Source organism: Podarcis melisellensis, assembly GCF_964234715.1.
Source record: "Podarcis melisellensis genome assembly, chromosome: 10".
Classification (NCBI taxonomy): Eukaryota; Metazoa; Chordata; class Lepidosauria; order Squamata; family Lacertidae; genus Podarcis; species Podarcis melisellensis.
In genome coordinates, this window is record NC_138542.1 from 53,374,960 (window position 1) to 53,391,303 (window position 16,344).

Below are 16,344 nucleotides of genomic sequence, written 5' to 3' on the forward strand. Positions count from 1 at the left end.
CTTAAAACCCTTATGGGCTGTACCAGGACTAGTACTACAAGAGTAATAAGGAGACACTCGCTGATATCACGCCACAGAAATAGCAAACCGGAGAGAGCTTCCGTTTGGTTCTTACTGTTCCCAACGACATTCCAGGACACATTAATTCTCATTGTGATAGTATGGATAGCTTCTCCCTTATTTTTCCAGATGTTAAATACAGTGGTACCTCAGGTTACATACGCTTCAGGTTAAATACGCTTCAGGTTACAGACTCCGCTAACCAAGAAATAGTGCTTCAGGTTAAGAACTTTGCTTCAGGATGAGAACAGAAATTGTGCTCTGGTGGCACAGCGGCAGCGGGAGGCCCCATTAGCTAAAGTGGTGCTTCAGGTTAAGAACAGTTTCAGGTTAAGAACGGACCTCCGGAACAAATTAAGTACTTAACCTGAGGTACCACTGTATGTATTATTCAGGAACACAGGAAGCTGCCTTAAGACTACTGCTCCATCTCGCTCAGTGTTGTCTACACTGACTGGCAGCAGCTCTCCATGATTTCAGACATGGAGTCTCTCCCAGCCCTATTATCTGGAGATGCCAGGGTTGAACTAGATTCTGTATCACTGCTGCTTAGCATTGATTGTGTTCATGTATTATGCACTGCTATGTATTATCTATCACCCTGTACAGTGGTACCTTGGGTTACAGATGCTTCAGGTTACAGATGCTTCAGGTTACAGACTCCGCTAACCCGGAAGTAGTACCTCGGGTTAAGAACTTTACCTCAGGATGAGAACAGAAATTGCTCAACTGCAGTGCGGTGGCAGCGGGAGGCCCCATTAGCTAAAGTGGTACCTCAGGTTAAGAACAGTTTCAGGTTAAGAACGGGCCTCTGGAACGAATTAAGTTATTAACCCAAGGTACCACTGTATTGCTTATTATTATAATTTTTTTTTATACAACTGCTTTTAATTTTTCATGTTATACAGATCATTGATACATAGGTGTATTATGTTCAGTGTTGTAAACTGCCCTGTGGTCTTTTGACGAAGGACGGTATATAATTTTTTATATAAAAAAATGAATTGATGTTGCTCTAGACAGGTTGTAAGAACCAGGTGTCTGAAGTAAGAGCTAAATATAAAATATTGACTGCCCGTTATTAGCGAAGCAGAGAGTTATGGGATTAATAAAATGCTTAGAAGTGGAAGTCAGGAAATCATCATGATCTCAGTATGTAGTCATAGAGCAGGTCATGGTGATCAGAGACATGCAGCTTCCATTTAGGACTCGTGCATGAAACAATAATTCTTCTCCCCCACTGCCCTTGGCCAGTATTTCAATATGTTTTATAATTGCTTTCTTTGTTTTTTTTATATTGCATTTTGGCTGTTTTAAAAATATTGTTGCACATCACTCCAAGTGCCTCTTGAGGGAAGGAGCAGGTAGGTTGTCAATTAATAAATTGTTAAGAAAAAGGCTATAAAGGCCTCAGGGTTCCAGCTCCCCTTTTATCGTCTTGTATTAGGCAGGTTGAATTAGGCAGGTTGAATTCAGCCCGCTGAACAGAGCAGCAGCAGCCAGACCTTCTGCAGTAAGTGTTCCTTTGAAGAGAAGGGGCATGGCAAATACCATGTTCCAGAGGCCTGAGAAAATGCAAAGTGTTAATGGGCCCCTGCTCCAGATGATGATCAGCAACATATCAGCATTGCAGAACATGTTTTCTCCAGAAAGTGCTTCCCAATTCAGGGATGCTGGATTTCCTCGACTCTCTTACGGCAATACTGTGTTGGGGGAAATACGATTTATTTCCACAGCAGGTTAGGTCCAATGCAGTTTGGACAGTTATCCCAAATGTTGCTTTGGTATCACGGACATCTTCTGAGTGGCTCTTGTGATGTCAATGATGAGGAGAATTTTATTATTATTATTAATTAAATTTATATAGCACCCATCATCTAGGGCTGCCATATGTCCAGAATTTCCCATAGTCTGGATATATGGTAAACCACGTTGGAAGTGTAGATTTTGGCGAATTCCTTTAAAAATAGCTCAGAAACTTCTTTTTCTTTAGATTTGGCAAAAGCTCAACAACTTTGGCCCCCAAAACACAACTTTTGTGTCCCGATTTTCACTTTTTTGAAATACAGCATCCCTACCTTCATCCAAAGATCTCAGGGAGGTTTACAACATAAAAACACATCTGAAAGTAGCCCTTTATAGGGATGTTTTTAATGTTGGATGTTGTACTGCGTTTGATGTTTTAATTTGTTGGAAGCCTCCCAGAGTGACTGGGGCAACCCAGTCAGATGGGTGTCAAATAAATAAATAAACAAGTAAGCAAGTAAATAAAAAAATAAAATTTATATGCCCCCCCCCACCTGACTGGGTAAAACCCGCTACTGTACTGCATGGTCCTGGAGCAGTGCTGGGTTCACATGGAATGGGCAAAATAAATTTTAAAACACCTTTCCCTCAAAATGTTGCCTCCAATTAATCAGGCAGTAGATTTTTTATTTTATTTTTAATGCACATGCTTATAAAAAACCCTCTCAGGCAGCAGTTACCATCTTAGATGAATACTCTGTTCTCCCACAACAATAGGAAAAGCATGCATCTTCTAAACACTAAGAAAGCATGCTTCTTGCTTCTGAAATATTGTTTTTACCCAAATTTAATTGACGGATAAATTGACCAAAATTCATATATTAACTGATGAAATCTTATTTAATTGTATTTCATAACAACAGCAGCAGCAGGAGCAGGAGCAGTATGTGTCAGTTGGAGTTAATAGATAGCTTCTTTGATTTACTCACGTAAAAGGGTACACTATATATATATATATATATATATATATATATATATATATATATATATATCAGTCAGTGGCATATTGCTATGCAAATAGGGTCTGATTTGATAGAGTGATTTTATGCTTGTAAGATCACCCAACAAAGCCTTTCCTGAGGTCAATCTGGGGCCAGTTTGTGTGAAAAAAGTAGTCGCACTGTATTTGGGAGACCTCTATAATATCAAAGTTCTTCAGAGAGCAAGAGGAACAGAAGGCCTTTTGGCAACAGCCCCAGGAGAATGTCCTGAAGACAACTTACAAGAAGAGAGTTGGCAGTGCCAGGGCAGAAACGGAGCGAAAAGGATGGATCACTTAAAACGAACACAGGAGGGGGCTCCCTGCCTGTCGTTTTCAATACATAAACACTCTTTTGATGCGGCTCCTTTCAAAGGGGGAAGGAAAAAGAGCCACGGAAGCAACAGTGTATGTTTATCTCAAAAATGCATCCCATAAAGATATTGTTTACAGCAAACCACATTTTTGAAATAGCAAAGGAACAACAACCTAACTCGTTCTGTCAGTAAAACAAGGCTGTAAAATGCAAAAAGACACTTATTTGGAAACGAAAGAGGCAGGGGCAAACACAATCACCCTGTGTTGCAAACAACAACACCACCACAGCAACCCATTGTATTGTCTCCACGCCTTGTAAACCGCCCTGAAACACAAGAGGCGGCCAGGCGCCATATAAATATTTCAAATAAATAAATAAATGCTGCTGCTGCCAGATCCACAGCCCATGAGAACCACGTTGAAATTCTACGGTGTGCCTGGCGCTTTGCAAAATGCGCACAAGGAGGTCTCTGCCCCGGGCAGCTTGCCTTCCGACTGGAAAACGCCACACCTGCCCTTGCATCTCTGCCAGGCATCCTGAACTTAAGGAGAGGCGAGAGCCCGCTTCTCCAACTTGCACTGTATTCTCTTTTCCTCTCTCTCCCTCCCGCTCCCCCCTCGCCACTCCTCCTCCTCCTGATTGAAATGTGTTGTTAAACAAGATCCCACATAATCTCAGCAGAGGGTGTGTTTTTTTCCTCTCCCCCCCCCTCCATGCCTCTCTCTCTCTCCCTCCTTCTGGGAAACTGCGATCCGTGCCATCGGCACTTGATTATTGTGCAAACTCCCTGTGCTGTTGCTCGCTCGCCTCTCCTCCCCCTTCCCTCCCTCCCTCCCTCCCTCTCTGTCTCCGGCTCTCTCAGTCTCCCTCTCCCTCTCCTCTCTAATGCAACTTTTGCAGAAACCCCCCCTTCCCCACACACGCCCCACCACCGGCAGGCGGACAGACATGTTGAGCTGAGAGCTTAGGGGGATCCCTCGAGTCCCCCCTCCCCACCCCCCTGAAAAAAAAATCCCCAAGTCCAGGGGGGGAAACCTCCAGCCGCCCCCTCCCCTCCCCCCTTGACCTGTTCACTGTGCATCGAGCCCCCCACCCCCCCATTTCTCCCTTCCCTTCCCCTTCCAACCCCCCCTCACACCCCCCACCTAACCCCACATCTTCTCTTTTCGGCTTGCTGCCGGTGCGGCGTTTCTGTTTTCCTGGTGGTTTTTTTTTATGGGGGGGCTCGGTGGGTCTTCCGCCCCCCTCGACGGATTGGAAGCGGCAGATATGCAGGAGGCTGCTGGCCGCTTCGGCTGCTCGGAGAGACACAGGCTCAAGATGGCAGATTTCTATTGAGTTTAAAGGGGGGGGGCTGAAATCCTGCTTCATTTATCTTTCGTTGCCATGAATAACAGACATCCTTGCACCGATGGCCCCGATGTACGAAGGTAAGGGCAGACTTCTGGGGTCTTTTTATTCCTCTTCCTGCTTAGACATCTCTCTCTCAGACCCAGGCTCCTAGGTGGGGGGGTGGGGGTTGTTGAAAGAAAAAAGAAATAGGGAAATCAAGCTAAAAGAAGGGGGGGGGGAATTATGACCACCGATTTGGCACCAATAATTATTATATAGGAGTGCAATTGCTTGGAAAGGAGAGATGTCAAATAGCTCCCCTTTGTGTGGTGCGCGTGAAGTATATACTGTATATATCTCTATCTGTATGTACGCATATTACTATTAAGACCGAATTGCCTGGGGTTTTTAAAGCGCTGCTTGCTGTCCCTTCTTCCCCGCCCCCTTTTGCGATGGTCTCCTCGGTATTTCTCTTCTTCCGATGGCCGAGGGGACTGCAAATGCGAAATGCCCCCTTTCCCCAGCCGGTCGTGCTTTGCAAAAAAAAAAGTCTTATTTCAGTGCCGGCTTGGAACAATGCAACTGACAAGGCTTTGCCGTGGAGTCGCCGGTGGTGTGTAGAATTTATATATACAGTATATATAGTATAATGTAATGCGTGCCCACCCTCAAAGAAGAAATGTACTTTGATTTCCGAACTCTTCATCTTGAAGTCTTTTTATAAATATATATATATATATATAATAATACCCTAAAGGTGCCGCGGTGTGTATGGCTTTCTGTGTGTGCTTTTCTGCTGTCGTGCAAGGCTTTGCCAGTGCTTGCATAGTTTTTCCAAAAGCAGAACGAAACGGGAAAAGGATCCAGACAGGTATATTATCGAAATTACGTATCGGTGAATTTGCCCGTGTGCCGAGAGAGGCTTTTTTTAAAAACAACAACAACAACCTATTTTCTTCCCCCAAAGACGGCTGGGTAGTTCTTTCAGCTTCAAGCTAAAACAAGCCGGGGTGAATGGGTGGGACTGAGGTTACGGAGAAGTGCATGAAGTTGGCTTGCCAGGCGCTTTCATTGGAATCGAAACAGACGAAGGTTTTTTTCCTCTGTTTGGGTTTTTATTTTGCCCCCCCCCCCAAAGTGTAATAAATAAATCAGTCCGGCTTAATCTGAATCACCTTGCGCTTTTATAATTCAGCCCTTTCCCTTCGCCTTGGGGGTTGGCATTGATTAAAAAGCGTCACATAAATGGGGGGCCAAAAGGGATCCAGTTTCCTTATATTAATAACACTATTATCTATATTCAATAATGGCCCCGCCCGATCCTGTTAATTAGCAAAGAGCTGGGTTTCGCTGCAAAACCCCGGCGAGCCTCCCCGGTCTCTCTCTGTTTTGTGCGTGAAGCAGTACTTTTATTTTTATTTATTCGTACGCGGAAAGAGGGCGGTAAAACTTACGGGAAACCAGCGTAAGTTGGGAGAGCCGGGTTTCCTCCGCACCCCTAACAGCCGGTTTCCTCGATGTTGCGAAGTTGCCGATCTTGAAGGCTTGATGGCATCCGAGGTGGCAAAAAATAAATAAAAGGGTGGGAGTCTGGAATAGTGCGACGTCTCCGTGCGTTTTGGGTTGCTGCTAATGAATTAATGTATTTATTGTTGCGTTCGCGGGATATATATATATATATTTATGCGCACATGGATAGATTTCTGCGGAAAGCAAAAAAAAAACTGTATGATTGCACACACACCCACCCAAATTCCAGATGGCGAACCTTTCAGGTCAAAAGGTAACCACTGGGGGGAAAGAAAAAGAAAGCAGAGAAAAATTAATAATAAAGTATAAAGCTCGCTTGTCTCCATTAAAGGGGAGGCGGGGGGGGGAGCTGCTGTTGCTGGAAAAGTCTGCCAGTCGAGAGTGGCATTTATATGATTAAAAACTGTATTGGGGGGGCGGCGCGGGGGGGGGGCATAGTCTGCAGCAACTAGAACAGCCTGGCGTGTTAAAAAAAAAAAGAGAGAAAGGTTTCTCTTTAAATACCTCCCTAAAGCGCCCTCTGCTGGACCATTGGGTGGCAGCGGTCTACTCTAGGAAAGAAAGTTGCACGTGAATGGAAAAGACTGCAAGGCTGTATTGAATGGGCAGGGATGGGAGCAGGTTATTTTAGATCTGCGTTTTTAAAATTACTGCGTATTTCGCTTTCACTCCTCCCTTATCCCAACAGCTCACACTGACACACTTTAATCTCCCTCTCCCCATTTCCTCCCATTTTGCAAAGTAAGAACAAGATAGAACAAGAGAGAGAGAGAGAGAGAGAGAGAGAGAGAGAGAGAGAGAGAGAGAGAGACCGAAAGTGGCCCAAGGTCACTCAGTGAGCTTCATGGCTGAGAGGCGATTTGAACCCAGGTCTCCCCTGTCCTAGTCTGACTCTCTTAACTTTATGCCACACTGGCTATTGGATACCCTTGGTGGTGGCTCTCGGTTTGAATTACAGCGCCTTCCCCTTTCTGTCAGCTTGATAGCCATTATTTTGAGAAAGCTATAGAGGAGGACATGATTTGGCTGAATTTGGGAGAGGGGCTTGTGTGTGTGTGTGTGTGTGTGTAAGAGAGAGAGAGAGAGAGAGAGAGAGAGAGACAGACAGACAGACAGACAGACATTTTGGCTCTCCCTACCCTTCTCACACCAAGAATTCCAGCATTATGCACTGGATGTGGCACGGCCGGCCCTACCATTGAACAGCATGAGGTAGCTGCCTTATAATGCAGATGCTGGTGAGCTGCATGTGGTGGCAAAATGTTGAGGTTTTAGGGACCCCCTTCCCTGCGGCCCCTAAGCTATATTACAGTATCGTAAGATATTGTGAAGTTATCTCCTCATCACCCATGTTAAAGCAAGAGTCATTGCCCAGTCCAGGTGGCTTCTGTAGGTGGAATTGAGGAGGACTTCATGTTATCCCTCTCCTTAGGTTGCAAAATGTCTTGGGTGGGCCCTGACTTTGACCCCAGTCCAGAGAAAGTTGAGCCCAGATCACATGTGCTGTGACAGTGGGTTCTTGCATGTGTGAATAGGGCATTACCACAGAGAAGATTCCTTATCTCCTCCTCCGACAACAGCACAGTCACTTGACACCTCCTGCCGCCGCTCATTCAGGTCTGGTTCCTCGACGCACACAGATCACTTGCGTTTCCTACCCTGGACAAGTGCATGGGTGATGCCAGGAAAAAGCGCCTGTGTTTTAGATGATGCAAGGAGATACAGAATCGGTCTCTCCCATGGTCCATTCTGACATGCAAGCCATCACTTGATGATGTACATGCATGTGTGAATTGGGCCCAACAAGTGCAGAGAGAAAAACCCGGATGCCCATGTATATATGAACCAGCCCTTGGTCACTCTTGAGTTATGATGAAATTGAAGGGAAGGCAAGTTAATTAAGATTAGCCAAGCTTGTTTCATTGATTTCAATGAGTTTCATTCATGAGACACTGGAAGCCTTAGAACTCTAGTAGACAGCAGGTTCTCCAGGGCCTTGGGCTGAGGTCTTCCCATCACCTGCTAACTAATCCCATGGAAGCTGTCACTTTGCATGAGCCAAGGCCCCTGCACATATTTGTCACTAGATGTGGGCCCTTTTATCCAAGTACTGCTCTGCCATTTCCTTGCGGCTTACGTTCCCTCCACAATGCTGATGGTGTGCTTGTGCTAGGACTGCTAAAAAGAGAGGCTGACAATTGATGCTGGATCAGTTCACTTCTTCTACAGAAAGCACACAGAAACAAGTCCGCTGGGATGAATCAGCCAGGGCCATGTCCTCAGCAAAAGTGGGCTGCAATTTAAATTTAGGAGCGGAAAATCTCCAGAAATTAGGCATGTAAATTAAGGCTGCTTTCTGCACCATGAACAAGAGTTTAACCTTCAGTGTGATTCTTAAATGCTGCTCAGGAATATGCCTCTCATCTGAATATTCTTTTCAGGAAATCACATGACTAATGGGAAATACTAGACCCAGGCTTGCTCTTTGGTTTTTAGTCTTAATTTGTGAATATTCCACATGTTAACTTAACGTAGCGGCAAATGTGGGTGTGCTACCAAATATACACCTACAGCTAACCATGTTCTTGATGGTTTTCCTCTTTTAATACATTTGTTTCCAAAAAGTACATTTGGCACATTCACACAATACATCTACTTGGTATATGCCTTTCAGTTTATACTAAAAAATGTTATGTGTGAAGAGGCCCTTGGGAAGCACAGTGTAAACCTGGGACAGGCAACCTGTGGCCCTCTGGATGTTGTTGAAATACAGTTCCCATTGTCCTTGACTAATGCTGTTGCGGGCTGAGGCTGAGGCTGAGGCTGATTGGAGTCAACAAAATCTAGAGGTTCCCTATCCCTGGCATAGACTGTTATTGCCTTTAGAGCTTGCAGTAGTAGGTCTTCATCTGAACTGCTCCAAATCATAGCTATCATTGAGAACAAAACAAAACCTTCTGTTTGGGGCCACAATATAAACAGTCTTAACATTAGGAAAAGGGCTTGGAAGAGAAACCCTACAGGTAGATTGTACCCAACAATTAGTACAGTGGTACCTTGGGTTAAGTACTTAATTCGTTCCGGAGGTCCGAAACTGTTCTCAACTTGAAGCACCACTTTAGCTAATGGGGTCTCCCGCTGCCGCCGCCCCACCGGAGCACGATTTCTGTTCTCATCCTGAAGCAAAGTTCTTAACCCAAGGTAATATATCTGGATTCGCGGAGTCTGTAACCTGAAGCGTATATAACCTGAGGTACCACTGTATAAGAAGTACAAAACCCTCAGCACTGCAGTGCTTAGTTTCCCTGAGCATAGGAGCACATAGGAGTCTTTGGATACTTATGAAGCATTCCAATATTTTTAACGGTGATCACCTGCTGGTAAATGAACCATTTCTTCTCACTTTGCAGATTAGCTAAAAATGCATGTACTATGTGCTTTGGCCATTCTTACAGCAGCATTGTAAGGTAGGCTGGAATTACAATCCATATGTTTGAGATGTGAGGACTGAGAGTGACAGATTGTGACCTAAGGGTGCCCAATGTGTTCATGGTTGAACTGAGCTTCCAATGGGGCATTTTCAGCTCACTCCTGTTAACCACTGTGCTTGAGGCTCTGCCAAACAACCCTCTTTGCTTAAGCCTGATCAGATACGTCCATAGCCTACCAGTGAAGAAACATGCTTACTTGAAAAGGCAGGACTCCTAGGGTGACACATGCCAGTTTCCCAGGTTGATGTGATAACGTGTTCATGTTCCCATTGTTCCCTACACTGAGAACGAAGCAGTAGAAATATTGCCCAGATTCTACCTGTACACATACTGATACCTTTAGGAATCATAATGGCCCTGAAGGTTCAGGCCAAAGGGCCCCCAGCTCCTCATCCTGTTCTTACATTGGCCAACTGGATGCCTATGGCAAGCCTGCGAGCAGGACCTGAGTGCAAGTTGTGATTCCCAGGAACTGGCCTCAAACAGAGGAGACAGAACATAGATGGCTAGTTGCCATTGATAGCTTTATCTAGCATGAATTTGTCTAAACCTCTTTTAAAGCCATGGAAGTTGTTGTCCCTTACTACCTCTTGGGGGAGCATCTTTGTCCAGAGTGCTAAAATCAATGCAAAATATTAAGGATCTTAATCCGCCTTGCATTAAAGAGGCTGGTCAACTGGACTTCGATCGCAGTGAAGGATTTATTTCCACCATCTCCTCCTCCTCTCTGTATTGCAGATCATCACATCCTTTGGAGCTGGAGCAGGAAGAGCTGTATTTTCTCATTACAGACGATGTTCTAATTACAGTGAGACTCATTGCTTCTCAGCTTACTTTCAATAACAAAAGTTTTTTTCAGTTCTAGCTCCTCCAAGAATCAGATGCTGCTAGGTTACTGATGTGTTGGATCAATGCTATTCTCAGCTTCTGTACATAGCAGAACTCCTAGAAGGCTGGTGTCGTCACTGCAGGATGCCAATGCTGTTAATTGGACGTGTTAATGACAATGCTATCGATAAAAGGTGGATGTAATCTGGGAGAAGCCACCTTTTCCCAGCAATCTTCCGTTTACACACAAAAGGGACTGAGTCGCTGTTATTTTATGGGCCCATTATGCCAATCTTTTTTTTTTACTTTTTTAAAAACAAAGTAATAATAATAAAAAAATAAAAAGGTGTCCCCTGCCCCTGAGACCATTACATTATAACTACCCAACCTCCCAAAATTTCAATACCTCTTGCGATGGTTTAACTCCTTTCCATTTTAACAGTACAAATTATACAAATACCTTCCATATCTCCTCAAAATCATTTTTCCTGAATAGTCCCCATCTTACCTTATTAGCACATGTTAATTTATCATTAATGGCTATATCCCACACCTCTTTATACCATTCTTCTATTTTATATTCACCTTGCCCCTTTTACATCCCAGCTATCAATAAATCTGTGAGCAAGTCCTTCATAGCCTGAGAACCTTCCACCCCATCGTAAATTGATAACAATGCTACCTCTGGACTTATTTACACCCCCACCACATGCGAACATAAGTACCTGTTTCCTGGCCTCCCCTCCAACATTACACTGAATATTCCTTGTTTATTTGATTTAATCTTACTCGTGTTAAAGACCATCTCCATACTAACTTATAGTAATTTTCTTTTATCCTTATAGACAACATTTTCAAAATGTGTTTCTCCCATATTTCCCCCCAGCTTTGATTATTTGCCCTGTTGTCTTCTTTTCCCACAACTCTTTTAATTGATCTTGTTGATCCTCCATTTCTACTGTTTTATAAATTTCACTGGTTTCCCCTTTTATACCTATCTTTTCTTCTTTATCTCCCCTTTTAATAATCTCCCCCCCAATTTTGTATATTCTTTGCAGTTCTTGTTCTTTGCAGTTCTTGTTTCCCCTTAACCACTTCTTTGTCCATTGTTCCAGTTGTATAAAGTTAAACCAAGTTATTTTACTTCTTGTTTGTTCTTTTCTAATTTGTTCTTGGCTTCTCATTTTCTCCACCCATTCATTTATTCTATGTATTTTCTTCTCTTTTGCTTCTTTTTCAATTTCCTTTTTTAAATTTACTGGGAAGTCTTCTATCATCACCACCAGAGTTAGTGGGGAATTTACTGGTATCAGTGTTCCTTTATATTTCGCCCATATCTCAATGATGTTTCTTAATAAGGGATTTTCAATATTCTGCCACCATTGCCTATTTGGTTTGATAAAAAATATATTCACTAACTTCTCCTTCATTTCTTATGTATCACTCTCTAACCATTCTAACTCTTCTTCTGTTATCCCATCTATGATATATCTTAACTGATTTTCTATATAATATAACTTTATGTTGGGGAGATCCAGTCCACCTGTTTTCTGGGGTTTATACCATCTTCTTTTATTAATTCTATATTTCTTATTCCCATTACAAATCATACCTTGCCAACCCTTTATCTTATGTTTATCTTAATTGGTAACACTCTAAATAAGAAAATTATTCTAGACAAAATTTTCATTTTAATTATCGCTACAGTGGTACCTTGGGTTACATACGCTTCAGGTTACGTACGCTTCAGGTTACAGACTCCGCTAACCCAGAAATAGTACCTCAGGTTATAAACTTTGCTTCAGGATGAGAACAGAAATTATGCTCCGGCGGCATGGCGGCAGCAGGAGGCCCCATTAGCTTCAGGTTAAGAACAGTTTCAGGTTAAGAACAGACCTCCGGAACGAATTAAGTACTTAACCCGAGGTACCACTGTATTTTTCCAAACCACGAAAGCTTAATTTTCTTATACCCCTCCAGCTTTTCCTTAATTTCCCTCTTTAATTTGTTAAGGTTCTCTTGTTCTAAATTTTCTAAACTGACTGTGCAAGAAAGGCCTTGAAATCCCAGATAATTGCTTCCCATCACCTCTGTCCTTTGGCTATGCTGGCTGATGCTGATGGGAACATCTGGAGAGCAAGCAGGTTGGGGAATGCAGACTTGACTCTGTAGCTCTCCAAGGTCTTGGACAGAGCTCTCACACAGCACCTAAACAGAGGAAACTAGTACAATATACTGAGTCACACAGTTGGTCCCTCCAGCTCAGTATTGTCCCATCTTTAGGAGCTGGTAGCAACTCCTCAGAGTCAATGTTTGCCCAACCCAACCCCTGCTGGAGGTTCCTGTGGTTGAACGTGCGTCTTTATCATGCAAAGGAAGTGCTCTACCACTAAAGTCTCCTGTGCAAAGCGAGAAACTGCTGTTTAGGTGGCGAGCCAGTCCTGATAAAAGCTTAGCCTTGCAGCCTTCTGGGTGAGATGCAGTCACTTTGGTGCAATTGAACGCAATTTCATTTTTCTCCAGTTTTGGACAGGAATTGGCAACTGTCTATGGATATAGGTGGCTATACATTTGAACTGTGGAAATATGAATGAATGAGGGAAATGAGGCTATTTTAAGAGAGGAAGATCTATACTGCAGTTTTTGGAAACAAAGGAGGATTCCTTTGAGCTTTTCAGCTGCTAAGGAAGACTTGCTGCCAAAATGTGTTCAGCTGATGTGTGGCCTGATTTTATAATCGAATAATTTGGTATTATTAGATTATACAGTTATAATTTTATAGTTCAGATTTTTTTCTTTGTTTATGGAAAGTGTATGTTGCAGTTGTTACTGCGTTTGCAATAATGAAAGCTTAAATCAATTGTTATTGTAATGGGATTTGTTATTGATCCCCGCGCTGAATTTCTTTGCGTACACACCTTGCAGTAGCCAACAGTTGCAGAAGGAAAATCAGGCTGGCTAAAGCTCAGAAAAAGTTCAGGTTTGCAAGAGAGGTTAAAATTATTTTTAAAAAGTTTTTTTAAGCTATGTCCGATGTAAGAGGAAGAACAAGCAAGTGGTAGGTCCTCTGTGTGGGGAAAAACAGAGAAATACTATTGGGTGACAGAGGAAAAGCGAAACTACTCAACACCTACTTTGCCTCTGTCTTCACCGAAAAGGAAAGCGATGCCCAACCTGGTGATAACAGAATAAATGATAACAGAATAAATAAATAATAAATCCCCATCAGCTTCAACAATGTGTGGGGATAATAATCCTGCCTTTCATTAAAGGGCTGCTGTAAAAGCTGTAAGCTGTGTCTAACCACGTTGTACGGTTCATAGGTAAAGGTAAAGGGATCCCTGACCATTAGGTCCAGTTGTGGCCGACTCTGGGGTTGCGGCGCTCATCTCGCTTTAGTGGCCGAGGGAGCTGGTGTACAGCTTCCGGGTCATGTGGCCAGCATGACTGAGCCGCTTCTGGTGAACCAGAGAGCACACAGAAACGCCGTTTACCTTCCTGCCAGAGCGGTACCTATTTATCTACTTGCACTTTGACGTGCTTTCGAACTGCTAGGTTGGCAGGAGTGTATGGTTCATAGGGCCATTGAAATCAATGGACCTGGTTAATCAGGTCTCTTCAGTGGTTATACTCAGAATAGGAGCAACATTGCATATGTATGTGAAGCCCTTTGCACATTTGAAATATGCTTTGTATATTTGTCTGTTTGTTAAATCCGCCTGCCTACCAAATGGTGTTCTGGTTGCCTGGAGCCCATATAAAGCAGCCATGAGCCGGATGTTTAGGTAAACAGGAGCTCTCTTTACAGAGCAGGATGTTGTTACAGGGCTGCATGGTGGATATGCAATGGATTCAGAAAATCGGGCATTTCTGATAAATGCTCTTTTTTCCCAAAGATGATAAACGGAAGGGTATAAAACAGATGCAGCAAAAAATAAACCGGAAAGGCAAACTGAAGCTAACGGTGCATGCTTTGGGTTTTTAGCTGCCTTATTCTTAATCAAGAGCTGAAAATATATTGGCATGATGCAGCAAGTGTGGTGCAAAATCCAATAGGCTTATACTAGATGATCACAATGGCCCTTTCAAAATCAATAGGCCAGTTTTCAGTAAAACCATTTTGATTTACATCAAGTAGGACAAAGTGACCCTTTGCACATAACCTGAGAAGGGAGGGCCTCTTGCAATATGCTTCACTTACTAGCTCTGTACCTTGCATTCATAGACAGAGGAAGTTTCCATTAGTATAGGAAAATGTTGATACAAAGAACGGGAAGAGCGACTTGTTTTATGGAAGTGAGGAATTTTGCTCTCAAGAACAGGAAGGAAGCACTCTAGTTTTGCACATATAGGTTTGTTTGCTTGCTTTGTTTTTCCATATTTACATAGGCCCCCTGTGGCCATAATAACTTACAACGATTTGTTCTCTTCTGGGGTCTTCTGACACACACACACACACAACTGGGAAGGAGGGTAAGGGCCTGTTTCAGCAATGTAAATGATGGTTTCACTGAACCAGGGTTAGGGCAACAAACTAGGAGTAGTACTAACCCTGGGTAAGTGGTATGTTTACATCAACCTAATAGCTTCCAAAATGTATTTTAAGTCAAGATTGCTTGTCAATCACAATGCATTATGCTTCCCTGTTTTCTTTCTCACACACCCATATTGTGATGAGAAACACTTTCATTGCTAGAGTATGCAGGTGTGTTCAGCAGAAGTTGCAGCTTTTTCGCTTATTTTGGGATTCTGGCACATAAAACGTGTTCCACTAACATTACTGTGAGTCTGGAGGTATTCCAGACAGGTAAACTCTTTTGAATCCAGACAGAAGTTTGGTGAAGAAAATCTATGAATACGACTTTTTGTGTTCTGCTTAAATCTCATTCATTGTATAAAGAGGTTTCAGAAGGACTTGAGTTGCCTTACAAGTTCCTGGTTGCCTTTTGTCTTGGGGTGAGTTTCAGCTGTTCTTTGGTAATCTATTCCACCAACCACAGCTTGGATTCAGCAGCCTTCCGGGCCCTGTGGGTGTGTCAAGGGATGTCTGTGTGCTTTAATCTTTGTATTAGAGACAGATTATTATATTACGTTTTAGTTTTGGCATCTCTCTCTCTCCTTTGCTTACTGCTTCTCCTTGACAACTTTTATTGCGATTTGCAGCATATTTTTAGCAACAGTAGTCAGTAGGCTCGTATGTGGGCGGCTTGTGGAATTAATACCTGTAATTTCTGTAAATTGTGCAAAGTGCCTGACACTGGCGAGATGAGAGATAGGAATGCCCCATTTCCAATACATGGTTTGACTACTGAGTATTGTAGGGTTGTGTGAGGCACAGTCTCTGAACCTGCCAAGGCCCAGGTTGGAAGTATGGGCTCCCTAGTCAAATATTTACATAAGGTCAAAATGAAGGTCACTTTCAGGAAAGATAGACAGTGTGTAAGAAGCCAGACTTAGAGCTGGAAAAGTAGATTCAAGTTCCTACCTTTGACTGTACACTAACATGAGGTCCTAGTTAAATCACTGTCTGCATTCAGATGTATTTTGGACATAATAAACCATGACAAAAAAGAACTTTTTAGGCACGCACACAACCCCTTTACACAAACCAGCAAGTCTTCCACTTATTATAGTTTCTCATATTTTTTCTGAACTGGGAAACTATGGTTAATGACTTTGAAACAAACCAGGATATGAAGCCAACTTAAAACCATGGCTTAAAATCCTGGCTTCATCTGAAGCCATAGTTACCTGGTTTGGACAAAATGGATAACTATAGTTTATGAAAGGCTCCCCAGTTTATTCACTTGCGCAGGCATACAAACAGGGAAACAAAGGGACTCCGTGTGTGGCCAGCAGGCTATTAAGCCAAGATAGGATCACCCAAATGTGGACACTATCAGTTGAAGATGTCCACTTAACAAAGTAAAGCAAGGTCAACATTAATAGAGGCTAGAAAAGATGAAGACCAGACCCAGCAAAGAGGAGCATCATAGTAA

The 16,344-nt window shown here is 43.0% G+C and overlaps 1 protein-coding gene and 1 long non-coding RNA gene across 5 annotated transcripts in view; both read left to right on the plus strand.

Moving 5' to 3' along the window:
* The window catches only part of LOC309379364, a 401,215-nt gene that overhangs the window by 210,328 nt on the left and 174,543 nt on the right, over positions 1-16,344 (plus strand). The window contains exon 2 of the long non-coding RNA XR_014172450.1: positions 282-372. This is a non-coding gene — a long non-coding RNA (uncharacterized lncRNA). The remainder of the gene's footprint in view (positions 1-281; positions 373-16,344) is intronic.
* HIPK2 (homeodomain interacting protein kinase 2) overlaps positions 4,273-16,344 on the plus strand; it is a 161,848-nt gene continuing 149,776 nt past the window's right edge. Inside the window, exon 1 of one of the 4 annotated variants that reach the window (XM_081928177.1) lies at positions 4,273-4,594. In XM_081928177.1, coding sequence (XP_081784303.1) covers positions 4,576-4,594 — 19 coding nt within the window. In that variant the 5' untranslated portion in view covers positions 4,273-4,575. Of the gene's footprint in view, positions 4,595-4,980; positions 5,110-16,344 lie in introns of those variants that run through there. The other 3 variants (XM_081928176.1, XM_081928178.1, XM_081928175.1) reach the window with 3 other exon arrangements.